General features: G+C 28.2%; 1 protein-coding gene across 4 annotated transcripts; it reads left to right on the forward strand.

Moving 5' to 3' along the window:
* The first annotated feature begins 6,097 nt into the window (after positions 1-6,097).
* Positions 6,098-26,841, forward strand: LOC118448720 (putative fatty acyl-CoA reductase CG5065). Of its 4 annotated transcripts, none has more exons than XM_035882309.2 (6): positions 6,098-6,529; positions 21,887-22,504; positions 22,758-23,006; positions 23,221-23,570; positions 23,665-24,261; positions 24,381-26,841. In XM_035882309.2, the coding sequence occupies exons 2-6, from the start codon at positions 22,292-22,294 to the stop codon at positions 24,520-24,522; spliced, it is 1,551 nt and encodes a 516-aa protein (XP_035738202.1). In that variant the 5' UTR covers positions 6,098-6,529; positions 21,887-22,291; the 3' UTR covers positions 24,523-26,841. The 4 variants fall into 4 exon arrangements, with proteins under 4 accessions (XP_035738202.1, XP_035738199.1, XP_035738201.1 ...); XM_035882306.2 differs by having other exon boundaries at positions 6,098-6,441; XM_035882308.2 differs by lacking the exon at positions 6,098-6,529 and adding an exon at positions 15,577-15,919.
* The last annotated feature ends 106 nt before the right edge of the window (positions 26,842-26,947 follow it).

The raw sequence follows: 26,947 nt of genomic DNA on the forward strand, positions 1-26,947 counted from the left end.
ACTAACCTATAGAACACAGAGATTCTCAATCATACATACATATTATATCAGTTCTCATTCGTTCGACCTACTCGAATGATATAATAGTAAATAATGCAGGAATACAATGAGCAGGAACAAATTGGTACAAATTGAATTATATTTACTAATATCATTTCTTATATTTATAAAATTAACAAATTAATCATCGTAAGTCGAATATATCAGCGAAAGTAAATAATTTTCAATAATGCGAATAATTCAGATAATAGTGTTAAGTAAAAAGTACACTATACAACAATAATTAATTGTTACTAATCATTTTCGTTTCTGCCATAAATATAACAAAAAAAATCTATATTTTCTATAGTTCCGATTTTTACTGACAGTTGTAACAGCCTTGAGATTGTTTTTATTTTCTTTTTTTCTTTTTTTTTATAACAAAATACGCATATACCTCTGTTATTCCTTTAAAATTGTTTCTTCTAAATTGTATATTTTCCTTTCATAAATTTAACTTATCATAGAATTTTGACGAAATTAGAAAAGAATATACCCATTATGAAAACAAAAAAGTCTTACTGTAAACAGTTAATGTTTTAAAACAGTATAAGTAAAAATATGCGATTCTAATTATTGCAGTAGTTTATTATTGAAATTGATTTTTAAACGATTAATAATTTATTAAAGGCTATCAAATGCAATTATGTATTTATTCATGTTAGACATTAAAATAAGCAGAAAGATACTTGTGATATAAAAAAGCATAAGGTTTTAAGACGTAATAATTTATTATCATTATGTTTATAATCATGAATATTCTATTGCTTCTCATACGATAAGACAAAAAAATCCCATAGTAGTTAATGATCTGTCGATGATATTACGTAGATATATTTACATATGTATAGAAAAAAAAAGATAATTATACTTACTTTTGGCTTAAACTAAACGTTAAATTAAATTAATAATAATAAATAATAAATTAAAAATTTATTTAAAGAAATTAAAAATTTTTACATTTATTAATAGAAATTTGAAATATATGATTTTAATGGATACTAACAAGTAGAATGTTGCCTACTGAACGTTTCATCTATAGATATTTCATAATGGATTAGAAGAAGAGAAAAATAGGAAGTAGCATAGACGAACAGTGTTTCTCAACTTTTTCCAATTATATTTCATCACTTCTTTTCCATTTTACTTATTTTTTTCTTTAGGATAAAGCTTCGTATTCTATACATATTATCCTGCTATATTTCATGAAATATCCTGAACTGGTTGAAGTTAGAAGTCTAATAAGAAAAATTTAATAATACCTATGAGTCATCTGAGGCAAAGTACATATATAAATATCTTTTTTTTAACTTGCGATATTTTCGATTTATGTAATTTAATATATTCTTTCTTTTTTAAATACTTATAATTCTTTTTGCTTATTTATGTAGTTGTGGTCATTAGGCATTAAAATTATATATAAAATTCCTACTATGCATATTTATGATAAAATCATATAAAATAAATAAAAGTATATTGTAAATATTAAAGTTGATTTTTCATATTATAATTAAAAAACCAATTATAACATATTTTAAAATTGGTTACGTTGAACAGAATCACTGGCCTTTAGCTTTTCAAAAAACAACATTTCAAAAAACAGAATTACAACGCAGTATGAATTTAATAGTCGTTAAAAAAATATATATATACATATATATTTGTTATGTGTGTGTGTATGTACATATATATGTATGTATTTTTTAATTTTATTTCATTTTATCATTATAAAATTATTTGTTATTTACGAAGTTTTTAATGATTTTCTTAAGTCTTAGTTATATTTAATATAATAATAATACTATATTTTAATATATATATACCGGATAAAAATAATATATATATAAGATAAAAATAATTCATTTTTAAGGAGGAAATATTATGCCATTTACTTTTTTTGCCAGATTTCAATATCAAAGTTTTTGGTTTTGATATAAAACCTACAGTTTTTAAAAAATATTCTACATAAAAAAAAAAACAAAATAATTATAATATTTTTTTATTCCAAGTCTGAAAAATGTAAATATAATGACATTGGAAATACATTTTACTTTTTTTTGATCACAGTTCTAACATATTTTATCATAATTTAGCAATTATGATAAATATATCTATTACATCACTGTTTTCTGAAGGAGAGAAAAAACAGATATTGATCTTTGAACATTGAACTCAATGAAGAGATGGATGTTATATGGCAAATGCAATACTTTTATTAGTGTGATTAATGAGACAAATGATCGATTATTATTACTAAAATTAACTGTCCATTCGAAGAATTAAACTCGAAAATTCGAAAATACAAGTTAAAATATAAAATCAAGTAATTCTAAATACTTCGATTCATATGTAATAATATATGGCAGTTTTTGTGAAAAAAATATATTTTATCTCCTCTAAATAATCGCTTTTAATATCGTTAATTTCGAATAATTAATGAATTTTCTTGAGTTTTTACAATTTTCTTTTTATTATCCTATTTTTTATAATTATATCACAAACGCTAAAATCGATGTAGCAAGTGTACCATTAAATACGATACAGTATCCGAATTATTCCATAGAAGAACGGATAAATTTACAAAATGAAAAAAAAATATAGAGATACGATTATTTTCCTTATCTCATTCTATAAATCCTTAATTTAAGATATATAACGCATTATAATCATAACGCTGACGATATGATTATTATATTTAAACTATGAAAAATGAATAGTACTGGAATACTTAAAATAATGTTCTAATACTAATAAAATGAAATGCAAAAGTCATGCAATTAATTTTAAGTGGCGTTTTCTCCGTCTTCGTCGACTGTTTTTAAAAGCATTGTTATATTTTAATTAGCATGTAATTTTTGAAGCAGTCGCTCCAATTTACCTTGATAGAAGTTATAGAATAACAACAATCTATGCTATAGATTGTACAATTATGGAGAAAAGAAATAAAAAGAATTAATTAAGAATTTTTAAACAGTTTAATGTCTTTAATCATAACAATCGTATTTGTATTTACAAAAATTTTTTCAGCGTTGAAAACAATATGTCGGTCAGTTAATAGTATTTAAAAAATTTTTGAATATAAATTAAAAATTTTTCCATTGATCTCCACTTTTTCACTCGAAAATGATGTATTTTTAAATCATTGTAGCCAAGACATAATAAAATATTAGAATAATAAATAAAGCAAAATCAATAACGTAAAATCGTTAAAACAAAAATTAAATATTTTCAAATTCATTTGCAAATACGAGATAAAGTAGTTGTATAATCATATTTGTAGATTTTGTTAACGAATATTTATCATAAATTATGTAACATTTAACTAATAACGAATATTGTTGATTCGTAAATTATCTTAATTGATTCAATCTCAGTGAGAAGGATTATAATATATATTAATAAACTATGCCTATATAACGTAAAGTATAGATATTCGTCTATATCATAAAATTAAATAAATGAATATTATTTCTAAATTGTTATTTATTGGAACAGTATTTTAAATAAATGATCGATATTTATAATAAAATGAGTATGCAATATAAGTGGTCAGCATTATATAACAATTACAATTTATTATTTGTGACAAACGTTATTTCTCATGATGAATAATAAAATTCTATTTCTTTCTGGCTATTTTGAGAATTGGGGCTCAATTAGTACCTCTACTTTTCCCACTCTAAATAAACGTGTGATTGTTTATAAAACATCATTCGTAACTCACTAGATGTCACTTGCCTATCAAAAAACTGTTACGAATCAAAGGATCTTATAATTAATTTGATTGCTACTTAATGCGATGATTTTTTCTTATGGAAATTCATTAAAACCGATTAGCGAAACTTTTAAACGTGTCAATGCATTCAAAATAAAGTGAAAGGTAGATCTTTAGAACTTGTATATATCATAAGATTACAACACCAGCGAGAAAGTCTAATATCTTGCAATTTTATGAATTTTTTATTCCATGTAAGATTGCATGTCTCTCTCTCTCTCTCTCTTCTCTCTCTCTCTCATAAAAATTAAATCGATAATGATAAATTAAGTACATTTTTTATCATTATTAAAATCACAATCAAATTACAAGAAATTTAAATTTAGAAATAAAAATTGAAATTGATCACGATTAATGCTGAAATATCAAATTAAAATATTAAATATATCGATAGGAATAATAACTCCCGTTTAATTTGTAATAGATCTCTTCGCAATAAAATTAACTATACCGAGAAACAGTCGTAAAACGTTGATTTTTAAGATTTCACAAATGAACAAACTAATATAAATGTTTATATGGCCAAACAAACGGCCATTTAATCATAGTGATGGCTAACGACATCGAAGGTCTTCATTTTTCATCCTCATGCATATATGTACGACGCAACGTTTATAACAAAAACAAAGATTACAGTTCGAAGTTGATTTCTGAGAAAAGGATGATGTAAAAATAAAAGAGAAAAGAAAAAAAAAAGTAGAAAAAGAGAATATAGCCACGCTTAATTGGCTTATTAAGCTGTACTAACTAACCAAGACTCTCTTTGTAAATGACTCTTCAAAACCAAGGAAATATTTTTCAATGTTATTTGCTTTTCTAAATGCCATAAAAAATTGTTATATCTTAGCAATGAAAAGATCTTATTAATACTTGTTGCTTATAAAGAGTTTCTTAACGTCACATAAAATGATATACCACTATTTAAACGATTCAAATGATATGACGTAACTGTTGTTATTTTGTACTGAATTTAAAATAAAAAAGAAAAAACAAAAACAAAAAGAAAGAAATGCGAAAAGCGTTTCACACTCGTATATCAATTTGTAGAAAATCGAATTGACCGTGTAAACACTGTTAAAGAATCTTTTTCAAATTGAAGAACAAATTAAAAGTATATCTTCATGTTGCATAAATTGATTGCCCGCAGTTACTCTCGACGACAGATGCTACAATGGACTACCAATCAAAGAGACAAAAATTCCATTGAAACTTAAATACCTTTAAACATAAATATATATAAACATTTTCAATGTTCTCTGTAAAAATTTATTTATTGTCAAGTATAATAAATGATTTCATAAATTTCTTCAAATTAATAAAAATTTGTTTTCGTCATGAAAAAATAAAACACTGACATTCTTATTTGACTAGTTACCGGCATTGAGACCAATCACATTACTACGCCGATTACGAAATTTAACGCGGGAAATTAATTCGTTTTGCTTCATATAAAATGCAAACGTTTTTTTGAACAAAAAGAGATCAGCAGTGTAATTTTTCTTTTTTTTTCCTTTCATTTTTTTTGGTATAATAACATTTTACATACATAACAAGACAAGTGTCGTTTGTAAAAAAAAAAAAAAGAAAAAAGGAAACCTAATAATTTTTCAATTATATCGATAAAATTCTGGCTAGCTAATATTAGATGAAAATAAAGTTAACATTTTGAAGAAAGAAACCGTGATATTAATATCAAATGAAAATAATTACACGGCTAAGAAACGGTGGAATTAAAATTGCGCAAATATTATGGATTATTTGAGGTTACGCAATAACATTTTTATTAGTTGTTTTACTATGACATAAAATAGAACACCGTACCTTTCGCAATCATTAGCGAACATAGAGTACTTATTATACAGGCGAAAGGGAGAAGAGAATAGATGCATTACGCAGAAATAATGCTGCAATATGATGGTGGTACACCTGACACAAGAAAGCAAAAGATAACAATACAGCAGTGCGGTATAGATAGACGAATATATGGGAACATGGGTGAATAAGAATATACCTATATACGCGAAGAAAAAAAAACCATAATAGAGCAAAAAAGAAGAAAAAGTAATATAGGACAAAATGTGACTGTGAAACATAACATGTGTGACTGTGAAACATAACATACAAAAATGTGGAGTCGTGGATAAATGTTAATTAATAGAAAAATAGACATCTTATCAGTAGATCGAAAATATATTTTCAACTAGAACGAGATAAAAGTAGTTAGAAGAGTAAGTAAATCGAACGGTTCCTACAAATCATTGGTGAGAAGGGATAACAAGAGAGCGAACGAGTGAGAGAGATAAAGAAAGAAAAGAAGAAAGAAAAGAGAAATAAACGAAGGAAGAAAGGAGGAAAGAAAGAAAAAAGGAAAGGAAAGAAGAGAAAGAAAAAAAAGAAGAAAAGAGAACATTTGAAGCGTAGTAAATTTTCAAGGCGGACGATTGGCTGGCCTGCAGGGATTTGGCAGTTGCTCCAAGATGGCGGACTCGGTTGGTGTGCGACGGGCACGAGCTGAAAAGTATCGTGAACGTAAGAAGTTTGCGATCCTGTGTTAAACTGGGAGTGCCGAAAACGCCCATAGAAGGGAGAATATTCGGTGAGAAGGTGGGAACGTTCAGATACGAGAGGTAGGAGGAATATCAGTGATATAAGCCTGAGTCTTCATGCGCGGCACGGGCCGAAAAGCCGCGCCTATCCATCACACGCACCGTCAAGGTGCGCGCCCGATCTCTCTGTCTCTCTCTTTCTCTCTCTTTCTCACTTTCTCTCTCTTTATCTATCTATCCATTTTTTTCTATCGTTATCTTTCTATTTTTATCTTTCTTTATATCTCTTAATCTTTTTGCATCCCTCTCTCTCTTTCTCTCTCTTTCTCTATTTCTCTCTGTGGTTCTCTCTCTCTCTCTCCCTTTCTTTCTCTCTCTCTCTCCCTCTCTTTCTCTCTCTCTCTCTCCCTCTCTTTCTCTCTCTCTCTCTCTCTCTCTCTCCCTCTCTTTCTCTCTCTCTCTCTCTTTCTCTCTGTATCTGTCTCTGTCTCTTTCATTCTTTTGTTCTTTCCGTTTTATTCGGCACATCCCAGACATTCTCCCTGCGAACATCCTGAACGTATTTTTATTCATTACATTTACAAGAAAAAGACTATCTTTCCTCTTTCTCTCTCTCTCTTTCTCTCTCTCGCACTTTATACACACATATACATACATGTATCTTTCTCTTTCTCTCTTTTTGGGGTTTTAGTCTCTCATAACGAAGATTTTTTTAAACACATACAAATATCTAAAATATTTAAAATGAGATCAATACAACTTAGTGGTTTATGAGATGATATTGTCAGAGAGAGATAGAGAAAAAAGTAAGGAGCCTTACGTACGTAAGTACTTGCTCGATACTATGCGCAAAGTAGATTCAAAAAAGAGATAGACTCATAGACCTTTCTCATTCTGTTGTTTGTCATAATCATAGCGTATTTTAATTCTTCTGCCGTATTCGCGTAGGAAATCGCTATAACGATAGACTAGAAGAATTCTATTTTAGGTGCATCAGAATTCGTTTTGCTATAATCTAAGCTTCGATAGCGTTTATAAACGTTTTTTCCGTATTCAATAAATCGGTAAGAAAGATTCCGGTTTTATTCCTTTATCTTTATCGCATTCGGGAGAAAGAAAAAAGAAAGATTAAGAGAGATAACAGACGATCTAGTTGTCTATATGTATGCATGATGTGTGTATGTATATATATATATTTTTGTACATTTTTCTGTATATATGTGCACGCTGATATAACATCTGCGTTTAATGCTACTTACCATCTCCCGTCTTCTCTTGGAGTCATGTGTGACTTTAGCGACAGATACGGATAAAAAAAGAACTAAAAGCGCGTTAGGGAAATATTGTCCCTTCTCTTTCGATTTATCGTGACACGTGAAAAGTGTATCCTTTTTTGAACAGGTACTCCGCAGTTTTTCTTCGATGTTGTTAAGAAGCATGTATAAAAAAAAGAGAAAGAAAGATATAGAATAGAATAGAATAGAATAGAATAGAATAGAATAGAATAGATACTGTCGTATTATTCGCTTCTTAACAGATAATTTTATATCTTATCATACAAGATGTATCAGATATTAATCGTCGAATTTTAAGTGTATATTCTAGTCAATCAAAGAATAGAAAAATAGTCATATAGACATTGTTACGAAAACACTTTCTTTATAATTTATAAACATTTTTGGTTTATGACATATTTTGAGAACTTTTAAAACTATTGGAATATTTTATTACAAAAACTGCTGAAAATGATTTTTTTTTCGTATTAATGTATGCTATTTGAGGTAAATAAAAAGTTTATGATCGGGAGAGGAAGCATTTTCGGACCTATATTTATAGGATTTTTTCATTCTTACTAGTAAGTAGAATATGCTCTTAAAGTATGGCTGTCTATTTAAGAAACACTCTATATGTGTATATATGCATATACATATATATATATATATATACACACGCACACATTCCGAATATATATATATATATATATATATATATATATATATATATATATATATCAAAAAACAAATTTTTTTTACATTCGATATCCCTTGAAAATATATAAAAATCGATTTTTTTCGTACTCGATCAATATTACATGCATCACTATTTCTTTGTGATCATCTATAAAATAATAGTTACATAATAATATAGAGGATATTTCAGAATGTGTATATAATTTCTCGTCGGAGTATTCAATATATTAAACTAAGAAAGCTTGATATGACCTTGTTTATGAGATACAACCGTTTTATGTATTGATCCTCTCATTTTAGTGGATTAGCAAGATAGTTTTTAAATGAACAATTCCCTAATAAATAAATTGATCGTAGAGGAATTAATTGGCTATTTCGATCGTTGGGCTTAAATATAATAGATTTTCATCTATGGGACTACTTAAAGTATTAAAAAAGTTTATATAATATAATTTAAAATAATTATTAAAAAGTTAATATATAAAACACATATATAGTAGATAATTTTGTTCATAAATAATTCGTAATAATTTAGTAAATTGAGATATTCTAGTATTATTGGAGATTGCCTACAAGTTTAGACTATATCAGATTATTTTGGATAGAATCTCAAGGATAAGATATTTAGAAGTTTGTATTTGAACCATAAATGGTCACTTCGAGCATTTTTTTACTCAGGCGATAATTGATATAATAATAATAAAAAAGAAGGTTGTATGTTGGAAACAGTCGTTTATAAACATACGTTTATATGAATTTTTTTTCTTATTTTAATGTATCGATTCTTATTTTTTACTTATTTTAATGTACCAATGAAGTTACACGTACTAAATGGAACACCCTGTATAAGAATAAATTAATAATATTAGATATTATCTAGAACAAAAAAGAAATGAGAGACATATTGAAATCACTTGATTAGATAACAAATTAAAAACAAAAGTAAATAAATAAAATAATAGTAAAATGTACAAAGTTATACAGATTACATCACATCGCTGATGATAATTCTTTATTTACGTCTTAAATTTTTAAGTAGTTATTAAATTGATATTACATGTATTTTTTCTATATTATGGAGATATTAAAGTGAAGAGATAGAAATGATTGTTTTTAATGTGTTTATTATATATTGCAATTATAATTTTATTTATAAATACATAAATAATCAAATAATGGAATTTATCAAAGAGATACTAATGATTGTTAAACAATTACATAATAACATATAGATAATGACAAATAATACAAGAAGATAAATTATTTAATCTTGTCGATACGTCAGTCATTCTAAGAGTGCTACCTAAGAAATTAAAAGCGGATTATTGACTAGTCGCTGGCGACTATTATATTCAAGCGAATATATATATTTATATATTAGCGCATTTGGTTACCGTGATTACTGAAATACATTGAATGCATTCGCACTTATCTTGGAAACTAAACATTGCCAATACAAATACGAAGCCGAATAACAAATACAATTGTGAAAAAAATTTTATTTTCTTGATTCGAAAATTCTAAAATAATTTCTTTAAATCGTCCTCACGGTATATTAGGAGTGAAGAATCACCCATAGTGACAATGTGACAGTGACAAGGGGAAGTTAATACTTTCTAATGGCTTTAAGAAATTCTTTAACGCGTTCTTGTAAGGGATATAATGTAATAACGGATGCATCTAATATTTTTTTATGCTTTTTTATTTTTTTTTATTCTTTTCTTTTTTTTTCTTCTTCTTCTTATTTTACTTTTTTGTAAGTAACATCATTATTATAATAATCTTCTCGATATATATTCTGTTCATCGGAGTTGCTACGATACTGACAAATTTAAGTCACTGAAATGATCGCAGAATTTCATCGTGTAGTTTTTTGTTGATTTGTCGTCTTTATACTTGATAACTGGTCGACAATGCGCAAACGATGCGAAACGTATCATTTCGAGTTACGTTCCGTGTAAGAAGTGTCTTCCAATCAGATATTATTGATCTACATAATAAAATTATTCATTTGTTTTTAATAAACAACAAGGAAATTATTATAAAAATGTACAAAACGATGATATAAATAAATCAACGATATTATTGAAAATAATAAATATAAACATTCGATTAAGGTTGTATATGTACATGATATATAATATATACATTCGTATGATATTTATCGACTATGTTAAAGTGGTATAAAAAAAGTAACACATGCAAAATCTGGATAAATATAATTTATAAATTAACCGATAGAATGCGAGATATGTATATATTTATTTATTTATAATATTTATTTATTTAGAGTATTTATTTATTAGACATGATCATTTTAAATTATTTCATTTTATATAAAATTTATAGTTTCTATCTTTCTTCAAAATAATATAAATGAAAATTACATGGACATCACATACATCTTTTTTCTCGAAGTAGTATAGCGTAATAATACAAACACAACCACATGATAGATTCGTGCATGGTAAATAAATTGCATGTTATAATATGTGTTATGAGAAACCATTTTATAATATCTAATTTTGAGAAGGTATTCTTGAAACAAATTACGTGTGTAAAGAATGCAAATATTCAGAATTGTTTTATATATAAACAAAAACGTTTATCAACAAAAAAGAAATTAAAAAAAAAACGGAAAATAATCTTGTATAATAAGACTTTTTATTTATATAATCAGCTAATATTCGTGAATATCCGTGTGCAAGAGAGTTCACATGTGGCATCAATATCTGCGTATTCATAAAATAAAAGAATTATGAAATTCAAAGAACTTCAAATATAGACTCGAACTTGTCTTTTCCCATTTTAAGGAAAAAAAGAAATTCTTGTTTTGTTTTGTTTTGTTTTGTTTTGTTTTGTTTTGTTTTCTTATTTTTTATTGTAGAAAGCATATTTTTGTTCGATTCGTGAATCGAAAACGATTTTTTTCATAGAAAATAACATTTGTTTGAAAATATTGTCAAATCGTTATGTTCTGTCTTTCGAATGAATTCTTGATCATCAAAATTTGAAGTGCATATCTCTTTTCCTTTTATAATATATGCATGTATAAAGATTGGTTCTTGCATGAATTCATTCGTTTGACAAGTTACCTGATTCCAAGGATGAATTTTCTCAGAAAATTCTCCTATTGATTTAAATGCGTCAATTTGTCAAGTTATATTGGAATTTAAAAGAAATAAAAAGAGTTCTTTGTTCGTTTTATTTATTTATTTATTTATTTTTTTTTTACCCTTATAAGATTGTTTTTTATTGTACCGACCGTACTAAAAAAAATACAAAAGAGAGAACGTAAACCTTTAGATTATAAAAGAAAATCAATCATATCCTGTTTTTAATTTTCTTTTTCTTTTATCTCTTTCTCTCTCTCTCACTCTCTTTTCTCTTTTTAGTAATTTTTTCTTTTATTTTTAATAAATAGTTTACAAGAGAAAGAAAAGATATAAATAATTTGTAATATTGAACGAGAATAATTAATAGTTCCTGTTGTTTTCTTTTCTTTTTCTTTTCTTTTTTTTTTCTTTTCTTTTCTTTCTTTTTTTTTTTTTTTTTTTGTTTTTTTATGTCTCCAAGGTTTTATTACCCAATGTTGATAAATAAGAGCGAGTTGGTTATTTCTATATTCGAACGTGTACGTACGAAATATAGCAAAAAAGATGAGTTCTGTTTACTTCGTCACAAAGTTCATCTTTCGTAATTTCCCCTACTCTCGACTCCTATCTTTCTTTTTTCCTTTACTTCAATTTAAACGTATACAACTGTAATACGTGTATTCTTCGGAAAAAAAATTTTTTTCTCCCTAAAAATAAACAAAATACTCCAAAATTGTGATTGGTTCGACATTGGAAAGAGATTATTTTCATTATAATTTGTATTATATATTATATATTGTATTATGTATTTTATATATATATATATATATATTTAACAAAATATACAAATTATTTTAAAATAATAATTATTTTTTTATTTTCTCATATTCTTTTAATATGAAATGCTTATTTAATAAAATTGATTGATAGCGAAAAAACTTTATCGAATCATTTTGATAATCATTTATAGATTCGAGCAAAGCTCGGTTACTGAAATCATGAATTAAGAATTCAAGGTCATTTTTCATGGGTTCATTGATACATTGATTGTCGGACCAATCCTGACAGTCCTCTATGACAGTCAGATTTTTAAAAATATAAATGAATTTCATGATTAAGCAAATCTTGCAACAACTGCGTCATTTCGTTGAATTATGCTCAATGTATAAATGTCATGACGCGAGCTCTAATTGTGTTAACTGAATGACTAGTAGTGATAATTGACGATTATACGAAACGGAAAGTAAAAGAACAGGAAACTGACAACTGTGATCAGACAAGGAATACATTTTGGAACATTCACCTAAATGTAGTCTTACCGATGAAAAAAATGTATTTCTGAAATTTATATAATCAATTGAAATGGAATAATCATAAACGATCAGATTAATTAATAACATATGTGATTTTAAAGATTAAATTTCATTCTAATTATTAAATTAGAGATATTATTTTAATCATTTGAAAATTTAATCGAGTCGATCTAGGAAGGTTAATTCGCGAAATATTATTTCTCGTTCTCGTTCTCGTTCTCGTTCTCGTATTAATTGTAATAATTAGCGTTTAGTTTGCGTTTAAGATTTGTATTTCATTCTCATCTCATTATCATTTATATTATTATTTTCAATTAGATTCTTTACACGTTATTTCTTTATACGATATTTTTTACATATTCGAGCGCACATCTACAAAAATACATACATACATTTAAATATTTCGTACGTATTCTTTCGATGATTTTTAAATGATGCTCTAACGAACAATCATGTTCATGGATACGCATAGCACATCCAAATTTTCTTCATATTCTTATACTTTCTCTTTATTTATTTATTTATTTATTTATTTATGTTTTTTTTTTATAAACGATGCTGTTTATGATTTAGTTTTATTGAATTAACACTTATTAAGAAATTAACAAGATAATTTTTCTCAATAATACATTGAGAAAACAACGAAATTATGCATATTTTTAAACTAAATATATCATTCAAAGTCTAATTAATTTTTGAAACGTTTCTGTTTTTAACTACGACAAATTTGTTATTTCTTGTGATAATTAGTATCGAATACGTTTTTTTGAATAAAATATGAAATAAATGCAAATGTAATTACTATCAGTATTATGACGTTAATATTTGTATTCTTTTCGCAATAATCGTTGTATCTTGCATACACAATTTTCTTATGACGTATTTTTTCCCGGGCAATGTCTAAATACGATGCAAATTCAACATGAGTGAAAATTGTTTGCGCGTTATCGTCGTTTGTACAGTGTAATTGGTAAATTTGTTAACCTTACCTTATGCATATACACATTATTTCAGTTTTTATCCGATAGATACGTGTAAATGTCTCTAGAAAAAAAAAAAGAAAAAGAAAAAGATGTTATACAAATAAATATCATCAAAATAAATCAATGTTAACATTTTGAAGATCATAGATTTCATACAAAGACTTTAACTTAACGTTTTTTAATCTATGAGCGGTGGTTCAATATTGTATCTCGTTAAATTTGTAATGGGCCGCGGAATAATATCTATTATCTTCGTCAAAACATGGATGATATGTCAAAACAAGGAAAATGATCAATTTGTAAAAGATTTTTCGAAAGTTCTCTTATAATACAAAGTAACAGCAGAATGTCGCAGTAACAGCCGTATCTTTAAAAGTAATACCAGTCTATTAGGTTCTTAAAAACTTCATATATATATATATATATATATATATCTCATTTTGTATATATCATTTGAACCGCAGTACCATTATAAACGAATATATAAATTTGACTGCATGGTATAAAGGTTGAAAAACGCTGCTCCAATCTATACATATATGAGCGATACTTACATATTTGGATAAATACTAATCATAAGAATTGAGAGAATCTGATTAAAACACAATTGTTATGCATTAAAAATGAACATCAAATTCGTAACCTCAAGTAATTTAATACATAATTCCGGTTAACAATCATTGACAGTGCAAATACACAACTACGGGAAGCCGGTCAATAATCAGTGGAAGAGAGAAGCCAATATATGTGAATGGGACCGTCAAAGTTTTAAGATTTACTTGAAAACACAAGTGTAACAGTTTAAAAAAAACAAAAAAATAAATTCTAATATTTTACAAATATAATATATTTATAAAATAAAAGTTTTTTATAAAATATAAAATTCGTTTGAAAACATAATGTCGTATATGTATCAATGGAGAGTATACTTACGTTATTATAATATCATATTACGTGAATAAACACTACTATATATTTCATTTATTATAACAAATAAACGGGACGGAAAGAGATATTCATTTAAATAAAACTAACGTCTTCAAGTGATAATTATTTTTATTTTTAACATTTACAATTCTATCTATAACATATACGGTTTACATAATCAGATTAAATCGAAGCAAACTAATGAACCCATATTTTAATTTAATAATGCAATATAATTTGCATTTAATATGCAATAATAATTTAATCATGCAATCGTGACGTTCAATTCAAATCGAATTTGTTTATAATGCTCTCATTTATATACATTATGTATATATTTTTAACGGTACTGATACCAATGAGAATAAAAAATGAAAAAAAATAATAGTTCGTCGTTACAATATAACAGAGATGCGTGTACTGTATTCTCTCTACCTCGATGTAGTTTTGCTATTAATAGCCTAGGAGAAAACAAATAGAAATAGATCTCGCGGTTGTGGAGTAAGATTATCGGGTAAGAGGCGAAGGTTCGAAGCTGTTCTCAAATTTTTCGGCTTGAGATAAGTTTCTTTTTTTTTTCTTTTGGTACGAATATAAAATTTATATCGAATTAGAACGATGAAAATATGAAATTTATAAAAAGACGTATAAAGAAAAACATATAATTAAAGCCACGCCAACGTACAAACAAAATATTGAGCGAAATTATTTTTAAGTACATATAGTTTATTAAAACAAATTTTATATTTTGTATTTGACAATGGATATCGTTTAATTAACTAATCCAAACATAGACAAAGTGAAAAAAGGAGAAGGAGAAGAAAAGTTACATTGCCAATGACGGACGTAAATAACTAAAGTGGTGGGGAAATCTCTTTCCATTCCATCAGCCAACAGGTATAAGGAACTCTACCTGGATCTCAGGTAGTTCAGTTTAGCTTTCGTTGACCGGCATGTCTCTTTCTTTTTCTCTTATAATAAAAGATAAAAAAGCGCTCCGAACAACTTTGACTACTCGCTCTATTTGCTTTTCGCTTAGTATCCCAGCAATTTCCTTCGGAAGATCAGAAATTTGTGAAGGAGAAAAAAAGGGTCTTTACGTAAAGATTTTTTGTTGAATATTAACAATTCAGAAAGATAGAGAAAAGAAAAGATAAAGATAGAGAAAAAAGAAAAATTTTCTTCGATTAAAGATTATTATCTTATTTTCAATAAACCAATCCTGGAGATCAATAGAAGTGTTCACGGTTGTACGAGGAAAAGGAGATGGGGTAAGCTAGGATACATATTGTGTTGTTGCAAATAGTTCATTGGCCTTCGTTTAGTTCTCTTGGTCATTGGTCACGGCATTGATATTGCTAAATCATTGTGTATTAGGTTGTTTATCGTGTTATGTAATTCTTACTCATCCTAAATGAAAATAAAGAAGTTTGAAAAAATGAGAGAGAAAAAGGATATTTTATGACGAGATAAAAAACGAATCGAATATATTGTCTCGTGTATGATGATAGTTAATCCTATAAATAAATAAATAAATAAATATATATATATATTTATATTTATATATATTCTAGTTACGCAATAATAATTACTTTTAAAATTTATTTATCTTTTTTTTCGGCACTATCTCATTGTCGAAAAGGATTTTTCTTATACTTTATAACGATAAGTATAACGGATGATTTTGCAAAACGAACCGATATATTCAAGAATCTTTTGGTATTTTGACGTTTCTTATTTAAATCTGAATGAAAGAGAGAGAGACAGAGAGAAAGAGAGAGAGAGAGAGAGAGAGAGAGAGAGAGAGAGAGAAAGAGAGAGAGAGAGAGACAGAGAGAGAGAGAGAGAGAGAGAGAGAGAGAGAGAGAGAGAGCCAAAGGTAGTGAGAATGAGTGAGAGTTCCGTGCAACTAACACCTAGATGAATTGAATTGATATAAAGTTGTTTTTTTTTTTTTCTTCAATGAAAATTCAAAAGTAACTACGGTTCGATCCGACTTTCAATATCAAAATAACAATATTTCTAAAAAATACAAATACAAATACACCTATTTATTATATACTTATAAATATTTACATTTTAATATGAAACATGAAGATCCGAAATAGTTGTCAAATAATTTTGGAAATAATTATCTGTTATTATTCGCTATAATCCGAAACAGGCAGAAACTCATAATCGGCGCGGTCATGCTTAGAAAAAAACAATTAAAAAAAATTACAAAAAAAGAATAAAATCAATGCGATATAGTACGTTCACGAGTGTCGAATTTCCTCGATCCGAATATATCCGGAATCTCGTGATTCGGTATTACCGGAAAGCCATTAAGCGCGACGAATTATTTGATTATTGGAAGTGATTCCAGGTCAGGAGCTATCGCGAGTGTGCGCGTGATTCACTTCGTGAGACTTTAAAAGTATAATTTCTCTGTATGTATTAATTTACGTATTAATTCACTTTAAATTATTCATCAATGACAAATTATTTTCTGTTATCAACAGAATTTGTAAATTGATTTATGAATTACTCAAAGAAATCATCTTTTATATTTCGATTGTATTAAAAAAAAAAAAAAAAAAAAAAAAAAACAGAAAAGAAAAGAAAAAAAAATTTGTAGTTTTGATCAAATTTGTATAATTTATATTGAATAAATTTGCTGCTAATTTGCTTTTTTACGATTTTGTAATTTCAATAAGAAAATATAATATCGTAGATTTTGTTGAATTAATTTACCGCTTGTCGTGATTAATAACATTATTTCGTTCGGAGTTGTTTTTTATTATTAAAAATAAATAAAAAGTTACAACGAGAAATATATCTTTAATCGGTAGCTGAAACGCTAGTGTGACGGTAAACGGAATTTGACATTGCAAAAAACATATCTGATCATTTAATGAATCATAGAATATGATTTCAAATTTTTGCATCGTTTATACTTATGTATATACGTATATACGATTACGATATATTCGTATCTAAATATAATCTTTTTGTCACGACGTAATTGGCCGCCAAAATGACAATGAGACTCCGCGACATAAAGGTAAAGATATTTCAGGCTTGTTTCTTACAGCTTGGAAAATATCTTCGATAATAAAAATAAAAAAAAAAAATAAATATAAGGACAAATAATACGGTATGGATAAAAGATTGATCGACGAAATGCATATTTGTTATTTCAATATCTAAGTTATATTTCGAGCGAGTATAGTTGATTGTAGTAGCGAAAAGGTTGATCTAATCCTTTCATTTCATCTGTCTATTTTGATAATCAAATTTCACGTGCCTCTAATCTTTATCTATATTATTTTAATTAATCTTATATATTCGAAAACTCATAAGCCTGGAAAATCATGATATTTACAGAATAAATCCTATAAAATTGTACGACTATATTCAAATAAGACGATCAAATGATTAAAATATTTATGAAAGAATAATGAATATTTAAAAAATATAATTAATAAAAGAAATCAGACAAATATAGTGATAGAAGGGGGATCATTAGGAGTCTTCCTTTCCTGGTTGTATCTTTCGGAGTATCTACTTGGCCAAAAAGAAATATTATCTATATTCAATCCATCAATGACAAAGATTTTATATATATTTCCAGTCCTTAATAAAGCTATTAGAAATTAAATTTGATATTATAATTATATTGAAAAGCATAATAACTTTTATACTCACTTTTATACTGTCTTATTATACTTAATAATATTAATATTGATATTAGTATCAATTAATGTCTTATTAAATCATGTTATTAGATGGTCATGTATCAACATCAATAATTCTCCTGATCTACGTTTGAAATAAATATTAATGAGAAAATATACAGATCAATTGATAGAAATATTGACAAGTAAAAGGAGATTTATTAAAAATAGATAAATAGAGAAAATTAGTTTTTTTTTTTTTTTTTTTTTTTTTTTTTTTTTTTTTTTTTTTTTTTTTAACGAAAATGAAATGATATAGGTGAGGAAGAAGAAAGAAAGAAAGAAATATTAAAAAAAAAATGTGTGTGATGGAACAAAGATGATTTCTACAGAAAATGAAGTAAACTAAAGTAAAGTAAAATAAGGAGGATAAAAAGAATCAGTCGGTCGCTGTCGTTGCATGTCGCGTAACGGGTTTTCATGTAACGGGGTCGGCCTCTTTCTTCCTCCATCTATTCCCCCTTTCTTCTTCTCGCAGTAGGAGAGGAACGCGCGCATAAGTACATCGAAAGGAGGCGGCTTCCGATGACCGCTTCGAGGCCGGAACGCTGACCTAGAATTCCATCAAATCCCTTCCTCTTTCTCTATTCCCCAAGTTTCATTGTAGTCCTCTTTTCCAATTTCTTCCTATCCTTTCTATGCATCAGTTCTCTCTCTCTCTCTCTCTCTTTCTCTCTCTCTCTCTCTCTCTTTTATTAAAATGCACATACAAATTCTTGATTACGATTATGGTACTGACTAATACTCGAAATTTTCCGATTTCTTTGAATCTCATTGCTTTAATGAGGAACAAAATATAATATAATAAATCATAATCGTATATAATTTAATTTTCTTTCGTTTTTTGCATTTACTAAAAAAGAAAGAAAAAGAAAAAAATTCTTAATAAAAGTATTAAAATATTACTTAGAATTAACATAATCATAGTGTAATAAGTGTATAGCATATATTTGAAAAACATAAATAATTTCGTGTGTAAAGTAAAGAATTAATTTCCTAAGTTGGAAATATATCAATAAAATGAAATCGAACTTACGAAATACGGATGTGTAAACATGTGACAAGTTACATTTATCGAAATTACATAATTTTCAAAGAGAGTGAGAGAGAGAGAGATAGAGAGAGCAATTTCGAACGATTTGACCAAAACAAGGTTAAAAATGATAGAAATCTCGCAAATTACATATGTATTACATATTCATCTTTTGCATATTACTAGTTAATGAATTACACTAGAATGAAGCAGAAAAATATGACAATAAATATTCACTATGACAATATTTCGTCCAGGATTATTTAAATAGACGAGAAAGTTTTAAATTCACGAAAAGTATATTAATTTTTTAAGAATATTCCGCCTTTGTTTTTTATTTTTTCCCTCTATCTTTTCGAAAAAATTCATTTAAATATCATAGACTTCAATATTTTTATCGAAAACTATCAAACGGATCATTACGTTTGCTGAAAGTAGAAAACTATAAGAAAGAAATTTTTTTTCGATCTAATGCATGACACACTTATCGAAACGCTTCATGAATGGAAAAGAAAAAGAAAAAGAAGTTCGAAGGTCAATACAAACATGTAATTACGGAGAGATTGTAATTATGATTTCATGTAATTCAAATATTTTAATAATTGTTTTCAAATCATTTTCTCTTCAGATCATTTGCTCTCTCTCTCTCTCTCTCTCTCTCTCTCTCTCTCTCTCTCTCTCTCTCTCTCTCTTTCTTGTTATTTTAAACACTAGAATTATCTATAATTATTCTGGTATATTATATAACTAATATATTACAGATAAATTATAAAATATCTTGAATTTTATATATGAATATATGAATAATAAAAATAAAACGAATAATTTCAAATGATTTTGAACTAAAAATAATTGACCATTTTATTTTCTTGTCTTTTTTACAGTTTTAATAACGATCATTGATTAACCCTGTGTAACTTGACTTTTCTAAATATATATAAAATATATGATTTCAGAGTTACACGGGTAATTACACAAAATTAGATGGCTACAGGAAGGATTAACAAAAGTATTTCTTCTTTAAAAGAAAAAATTAAAGAAGGAAATAAAGATGACCCTTATCCTACTACGAAGAGCCATATCTTATTACGAATTTTTTCAAACGTATACTTGTGATGTACGCGTAACAGATGCTTCCTTTCCAACTGACGAATAATTACATACATAGAACGGCGGTATTCCGCTTTCGATGCGTCGCGTGTCTTACGTTCTCTCATCTAATTTTATCTATCAACGCTACGTCTATACTTACATGGGTCACTTATAGTATATATATCTTCTGTCTTTTAATCTTCGAACGTAAAAAGAAAAGAAAAAGAAGAAAAGAGAAAGTAACAATTTCTAACTTTAATACCTCATACGTTCCACAAATGTTATTTTGTAGAATTATTATCTAATTCTATTTATTTTTATAACGAAATCATAACAAAGTTTGTTATCTAAAAAAGTTATAAGAAAAAAAAATAGATTTTGCCTTTTTTGATAAAATTATAAATTCCTTTAAATCGTGAAAGAAGTTGGTAAATTATATATAAGTTGAATAAATTGATACAATAAAAAATAAAAATATAATTCGAAGAAATAGAAATATTGTAATATCATCTTCATTAAATGCCGTTTAATGCTTATGTAACGTTATCTCTATAGAACGTTCCGATGGATTCCTTTGAATGCTATTGGATACAAGGACGCGAGAGAAGCCCTTTAATGTGAAAGATCTCGTAAAATAGAATTGTCAGAAAGATCTAAATCTAAGATAAAGAAGGAAAAGAGAGAGATAGAGAAATAATCAAACGATCGTAGGCTTACATATGTATGTATAAACAATACAAAAGCATTAAAAATTATTAAATTCATATAAGAATTAAATGTGGACGAGAAGAGAAAATACATACATATATATATATATATACATATTTATATACATAATATATTTTTATATACACATATATATATATAAACTGTATCTCTATTTGTTTTTCTCATGAGAGTATATATACTTTTAATCAAATACAGATACTATATTTCTCGTTAATACGTTTAGTGATTTTTATCATGATGTAAATATAGAAGTACTACTATAAGTAAGTCAGAAGTCTATTAGAATATATCGTAATAAAAGACTGTCATTTGAGGAAGAAGAAAATATCGAAAGACCGTTTCCTGATAGATTCATATACGTTATAGTTTCTTCGTATTGGTTAATCATTTCTAAGTATATAGGTATCTTACGAATAAGATAAAGTTCGCAGAAAGGAAATATCTAATATAGTTATATTATACTTTCGTTAGTGTCAGCATTTTCATTATCTTCTTCGTAGAAAAATAAGTTCATACGATTAAAATAAAAAAGAAAGAAAGAAAAGAGAAAGAGAGAGAGAGAGAGAGAGAGAGAGAGAGAGAGAGAGAGAAAAGGGAAATAATTAATCTGCTTATCTGTAATCTCATACCAATCTTTTTTATATTCTTTTTTGTATTTTTTCTTTTAGGACAAAAGTCGCGGTTATAAAAGATACGAAATGAGTCGAGTAATTGTGCTCGCTTCTCGTTATCCCTTTGGAAAATCTTGGAAAAGCAAATACGTGTGCCAGCCCGTGCCGCACCACTTACCCTTGAGCACGTTTCCTCGTATCTGAAGAATTAATTTGAAAGAAAATCGGCGTTAGGATCGACGACAAGGATAAAAGGTAGAAACAAACATAAAGATTATTAGAATCGACTGCAAACGAGAAAAAAACAAAAGAAGCCGAAGAACAATAAATAATAAGAAAATAAAAAAGGCGGGATATAGGCGGCAAAAAAAGAAACAACAGAAAAAAGATAGAAGGATAGAAGAAAAGACAGTAAGGAAGTAAGAAAGAATCATTGAAGATTAAGGGAAAACCGGAAGAGACATGGCCACGATGGCTGGTAGTGAGTACACATCTGTGAAGGATTTCTACAGAGACCGTTCTATCTTCATCACTGGTGGTACCGGTTTCATGGGCAAGGTCCTCGTTGAGAAACTCTTACGTTCGTGTCCTGGTATAAAAAACATTTATTTGCTCATGAGGCCAAAGAACGGACAAGATGTACAGCAAAGGTTGCAAGAATTACTCGATATACCGGTAAGATTATATTCTTTTCTTTTTTTTCTTTTTTTTTTTTTAACGGTTTATTGTTTATGGCTTCATTAATATCTTTTGAAATAATTACTTCTTTAATCGAATCTTAAACGATTTTAAGAAATGTAAAATATAAGAAATTCGTGTCATTGAATTGTGTTATTTAAAATGAAAAGTTCATTTCAAAAAGAAAAAAAAAAACAAAAGGAAAAAGGATAATAAGAATAATAATCTCTTCGTTAATTATTTTCAACAGTTATTCAAGGAGCTACGATGTAATTTCCCTCATGCTCTTTCAAAAATCGTGCCTGTAGCAGGGGATGTAACGGAACAGGAACTCGGCATCTCGGAAGCGGATAGACAGACATTGATACAATGTGTATCGATCGTCTTTCATTCGGCCGCAACAGTAAAATTCGACGAGGCCTTGAAACTTTCGGTCACTATAAATATATTAGGCACCCAACGTCTCATTCAATTGTGTCATAGAATGCATAAACTGGAGGTAAGGACTTGTTTCTCTTAAAAACGAATGACAGAATTATACTAAATAAGGATGTTAAATAAGACGTATTAAATTTTCAATATATTTTCACTAGTTCATTATTCGAATGGACGATTTTTGTAACTAACTTGTTATTCTAACGCACTCATGAATACGTTAATGAATAAATAACATCTGATGGGAGCAGAATGACAAAAAAATTTGTCAATTGCAGGCTCTCATTCACGTGTCAACGGCGTATTGCAACTGCGATCGAAAGGACGTAGCCGAGGAAATATATCCACTTGCTAAGGATCCCGAACAGGTAATCTCCTGGACCAAGTCAATGGATGACGAGATGATCGATGAATTAACACCGAAATTGATAGCGAGTCGACCAAATACTTATACTTTTACCAAAGCTTTGGCGGAAAAAATGCTACAAGGAGAAAGTGGTTCTTTACCAGTCGCGATTGTTAGACCTTCGATCGTATTGTCAGCTTTGAGAGAACCAGTCGCTGGTTGGATAGAAAATTGGAATGGTCCTACTGGGATCATAGCAGCAGCTGGGAAAGGATTCTTCAGGTATGTATTACGTAGATTAAATGAATAATTTATAATACTATATTAATGTAGAAACGTGACAATCGTATTCCTACGTATTTGTTTTCATTTATAGAACGATGTTGTGCCATGAGAATAAAGTAGCCGATCTAATTCCAGTTGATATAGTGATCAATCTAATGATATGCGCTGCATGGAAGACAGCGACGCATCGTACTGGTACCATCACCATTTACAATTGTTGTTCTGGCCAACAGAATCCTATCACCTGGAAGCAATTCGTCGATTTATCCTTCAAATACAGTCGGATGTATCCAGTGAACAATGCGTTTTGGTATCCAGGTGGTCGTTGCCGTAGTTCCATGCTTTTAAACAAAGTGTGCGTGATCTTCCAGCACATGCTACCCGCGCATATCTTAGATCTTCTAGCTCGTCTAAAGGGCTCGCGACCAATAATGGTCCGCATACAGGCAAAACTTTGCAAAGCCACTAAATGCTTGGAATACTTCAGTACGAATCAGTGGAACTTCAGGGATTCTAACGTGAGGAGATTAGGAGAACAACTGAGTCTCGATGATCGGCAGACGTTTATGTTCGACGTCAAACAGATCGATTGGCCGTCGTACTTGGAGCAATACATATTGGGAATTAGACAGTTCATTCTGAAACAGAACCCGAACACACTGCCAGCTGCCCGCTCACATATAACAAAGTGAGTAATATAGCCCAGTCTCTAACGATCTATTTTGCATTTCGTTAAAGTGACTATCTTAATTTCCTAATATATCTTGATCTCTTAATAAATCTTGATCTCCTCTATATTTATTTCAGATTATATTGGCTTCACAAAGCAGTACAGTTTGGAATGCTGTTACTAGTACTACACGTTCTGTTGTTACGTAGCTCTATAGCCCGTTCTGCCTCTTATTCGCTCTTGTCTATCATACTCCGCATGTGCCGCATGATTGTTTGACGGCTCAGAACCCCGGCCAACGAATGCGATAAACATAATACAAAGCAGAAGCTAATCATGGAGCATAATTTAAAGGTGCGAATTGTTCTTCGACCATACTGCTCAGCCTCCCCGACGATAAAGCGCTATCTTTACTCCCATGAGTTGGCCTTTTCGACGTTTCTATTTGTTCGTAAATATTAGTAATGACTAGGAATTATTTAATGAAGAATGTCGGTTACCGAGCAATGCAAGAACAGGGTATGAAATAGGTGAATGTTCCCACAATATGGTAGTGGCATAACAACAATTTTTATGCCGATAAGAAAATGAGAGATAGTAATATTTACAAAAAATGTAGGCATGGTTCATCGTTCTCGGTTGTATTCCACTAATAATTCCTTTAGTAGAAGCTAAACATTATCATTGTTATTTCCATCGTCGTTATTAATATTTTTATTATTATTATATTATCGTTATTATAAGTACTACTACTACTGCTGCTACTACTACTACTACTACTACTACTACTACTCCTATTATTACTACTACTATTATTACTACTAATACCATTACTATTACTACTATACTATTACTACTACTATTCTACAACTACTATCACATTACTATTGCTATTACTATTACTACTACTAACATTAATATCATCCAATCTCCCAAATTATAATAACGGTCGACGTACATATGTGCAATTATTTTCAAGTAGATGTAAATGATAAATACCCCGCTATATACCTGTACCTTTAAGCATTAGCATCGTGAATTAACGATTCATTGTTAATGTTAATGTTTTACGGGACAACGTCAATTTCGAAAGAATATCACATGATAGCAACAACAGCAACAACAACACAACGACGATGACGATATTCACTTCTTATTAAAATAGGCACCCTTAACGTAGCTTTTCGCGTGTAGTAGACCCCGAAGATGTCAACTACAAAAAAAGAAAAAGAAACAAAAAAAAATAAAAAGAATAGGAATAAAAAAAGCAAACAATACACGTTATGGTAGATCATATGGGGAACACGCATTCGTCATGTTCTTATATTGTCGGTATCTGACATTCTTTTCTTTTACTCTGTGACGTAAGATACTTAGGTAGATATTTTGCTACATCCATATGACGTAATGTGATAACGCGTCGTAAGGCATCGTCGCTATGATTTAGAATAATTCTTAGAAAGGAAGTCCTTGAGTCCTCCGTAATGCATTGGCGCATACGATGAATTATAACGATATATAAAATGGCAATATACATACATATAACGAAATGATAAAAATAACTTACATATATATGGAAGCTAGAGTATTTCCTCTTTTCAAGAACTGCCAGAGTTTTACTGGAGAACCTTGGACGAAATTAATGCATCTTATTCAAAGAAAAGAGAAGGGGTTAGAGAAAAAACATAAGTAATGGCGGCAGATCGCTTTGAGATGTTCTTTTGAAAAGAATGTGCGCGCTAGGTAGAAATATTCTTTGATATAAAATATCTCTACGTATCTTACAAATTTTATTGTCACGATATAAACATTCGGTAAAAAACGTTGAAAGGATAATCAGTGGCGGGAGATGGGGGTACAGTAAAACAAAAAAGAATATAAAGAAAGAAAGAAAAGTAGATAAAAGAAAACCAAAATAGAAATTTTGAAGGCATCGGCAACTTTACGTCTATCTTCCATTTATCTACGTACATGAATCGTAAAGAGAACAAATAGAATTAATAGATTTGTAGTTGAAATGCAAGCGTAACACAAGTGCGATACACATAAATATTTATAGATTATTGATCTTAATAATTGTACTATGATTATCATTATTATATTATGTCTATTATTATGATTATTTAATAAGAAAATGAAGACTTTCTAATATGACTGCTTCCTACGTTTCGACGTATACGTTAGATTCATTCATGTTCTTGTACTTTCAAATTCATAAAACCGTAATGTAATACTATTTCGCTTTATATGATACATGGATTTTACTTTTGATTCAGCTTTGCGGTCTATGTATAATTTTCATTGCTCCGCTAATATTTTTTAACAAGATACATCGAACATTGATAAGATCAGTTCGAATAAAAAAAATAATAATAAATACAAAAGAAAGAAAGCAAGAAAAAAAAGAAAAATCTATTTGTATCATTATTGCGATTTCGTAGGTTGAAATACAAATATGTCGAACGAAAACGCTTTAAAAGAACTTCTAAAAGGAAACATCTAAAGGATTTATACGGTCAGGCATTTTTTAAAGAATTGTTATATATCCCCAATTGCTTTTATGCTCCCATCAAACGAAAATAAAGAATTAAATTAATAGATACGGAAGACGATAATTATGTTAAGCGTTAAAAAAATCATTATAACATTATCATATTTTTCGATACATTATTTAATTTGCCAAATATTTTTTGTTTTCTTTTTC

The sequence above is a fragment of the Vespa mandarinia genome, chromosome 3, assembly GCF_050613455.1.
Source record: "Vespa mandarinia isolate Hongniang chromosome 3, ASM5061345v1, whole genome shotgun sequence".
Lineage (NCBI taxonomy): Eukaryota > Metazoa > Arthropoda > Insecta > Hymenoptera > Vespidae > Vespa > Vespa mandarinia.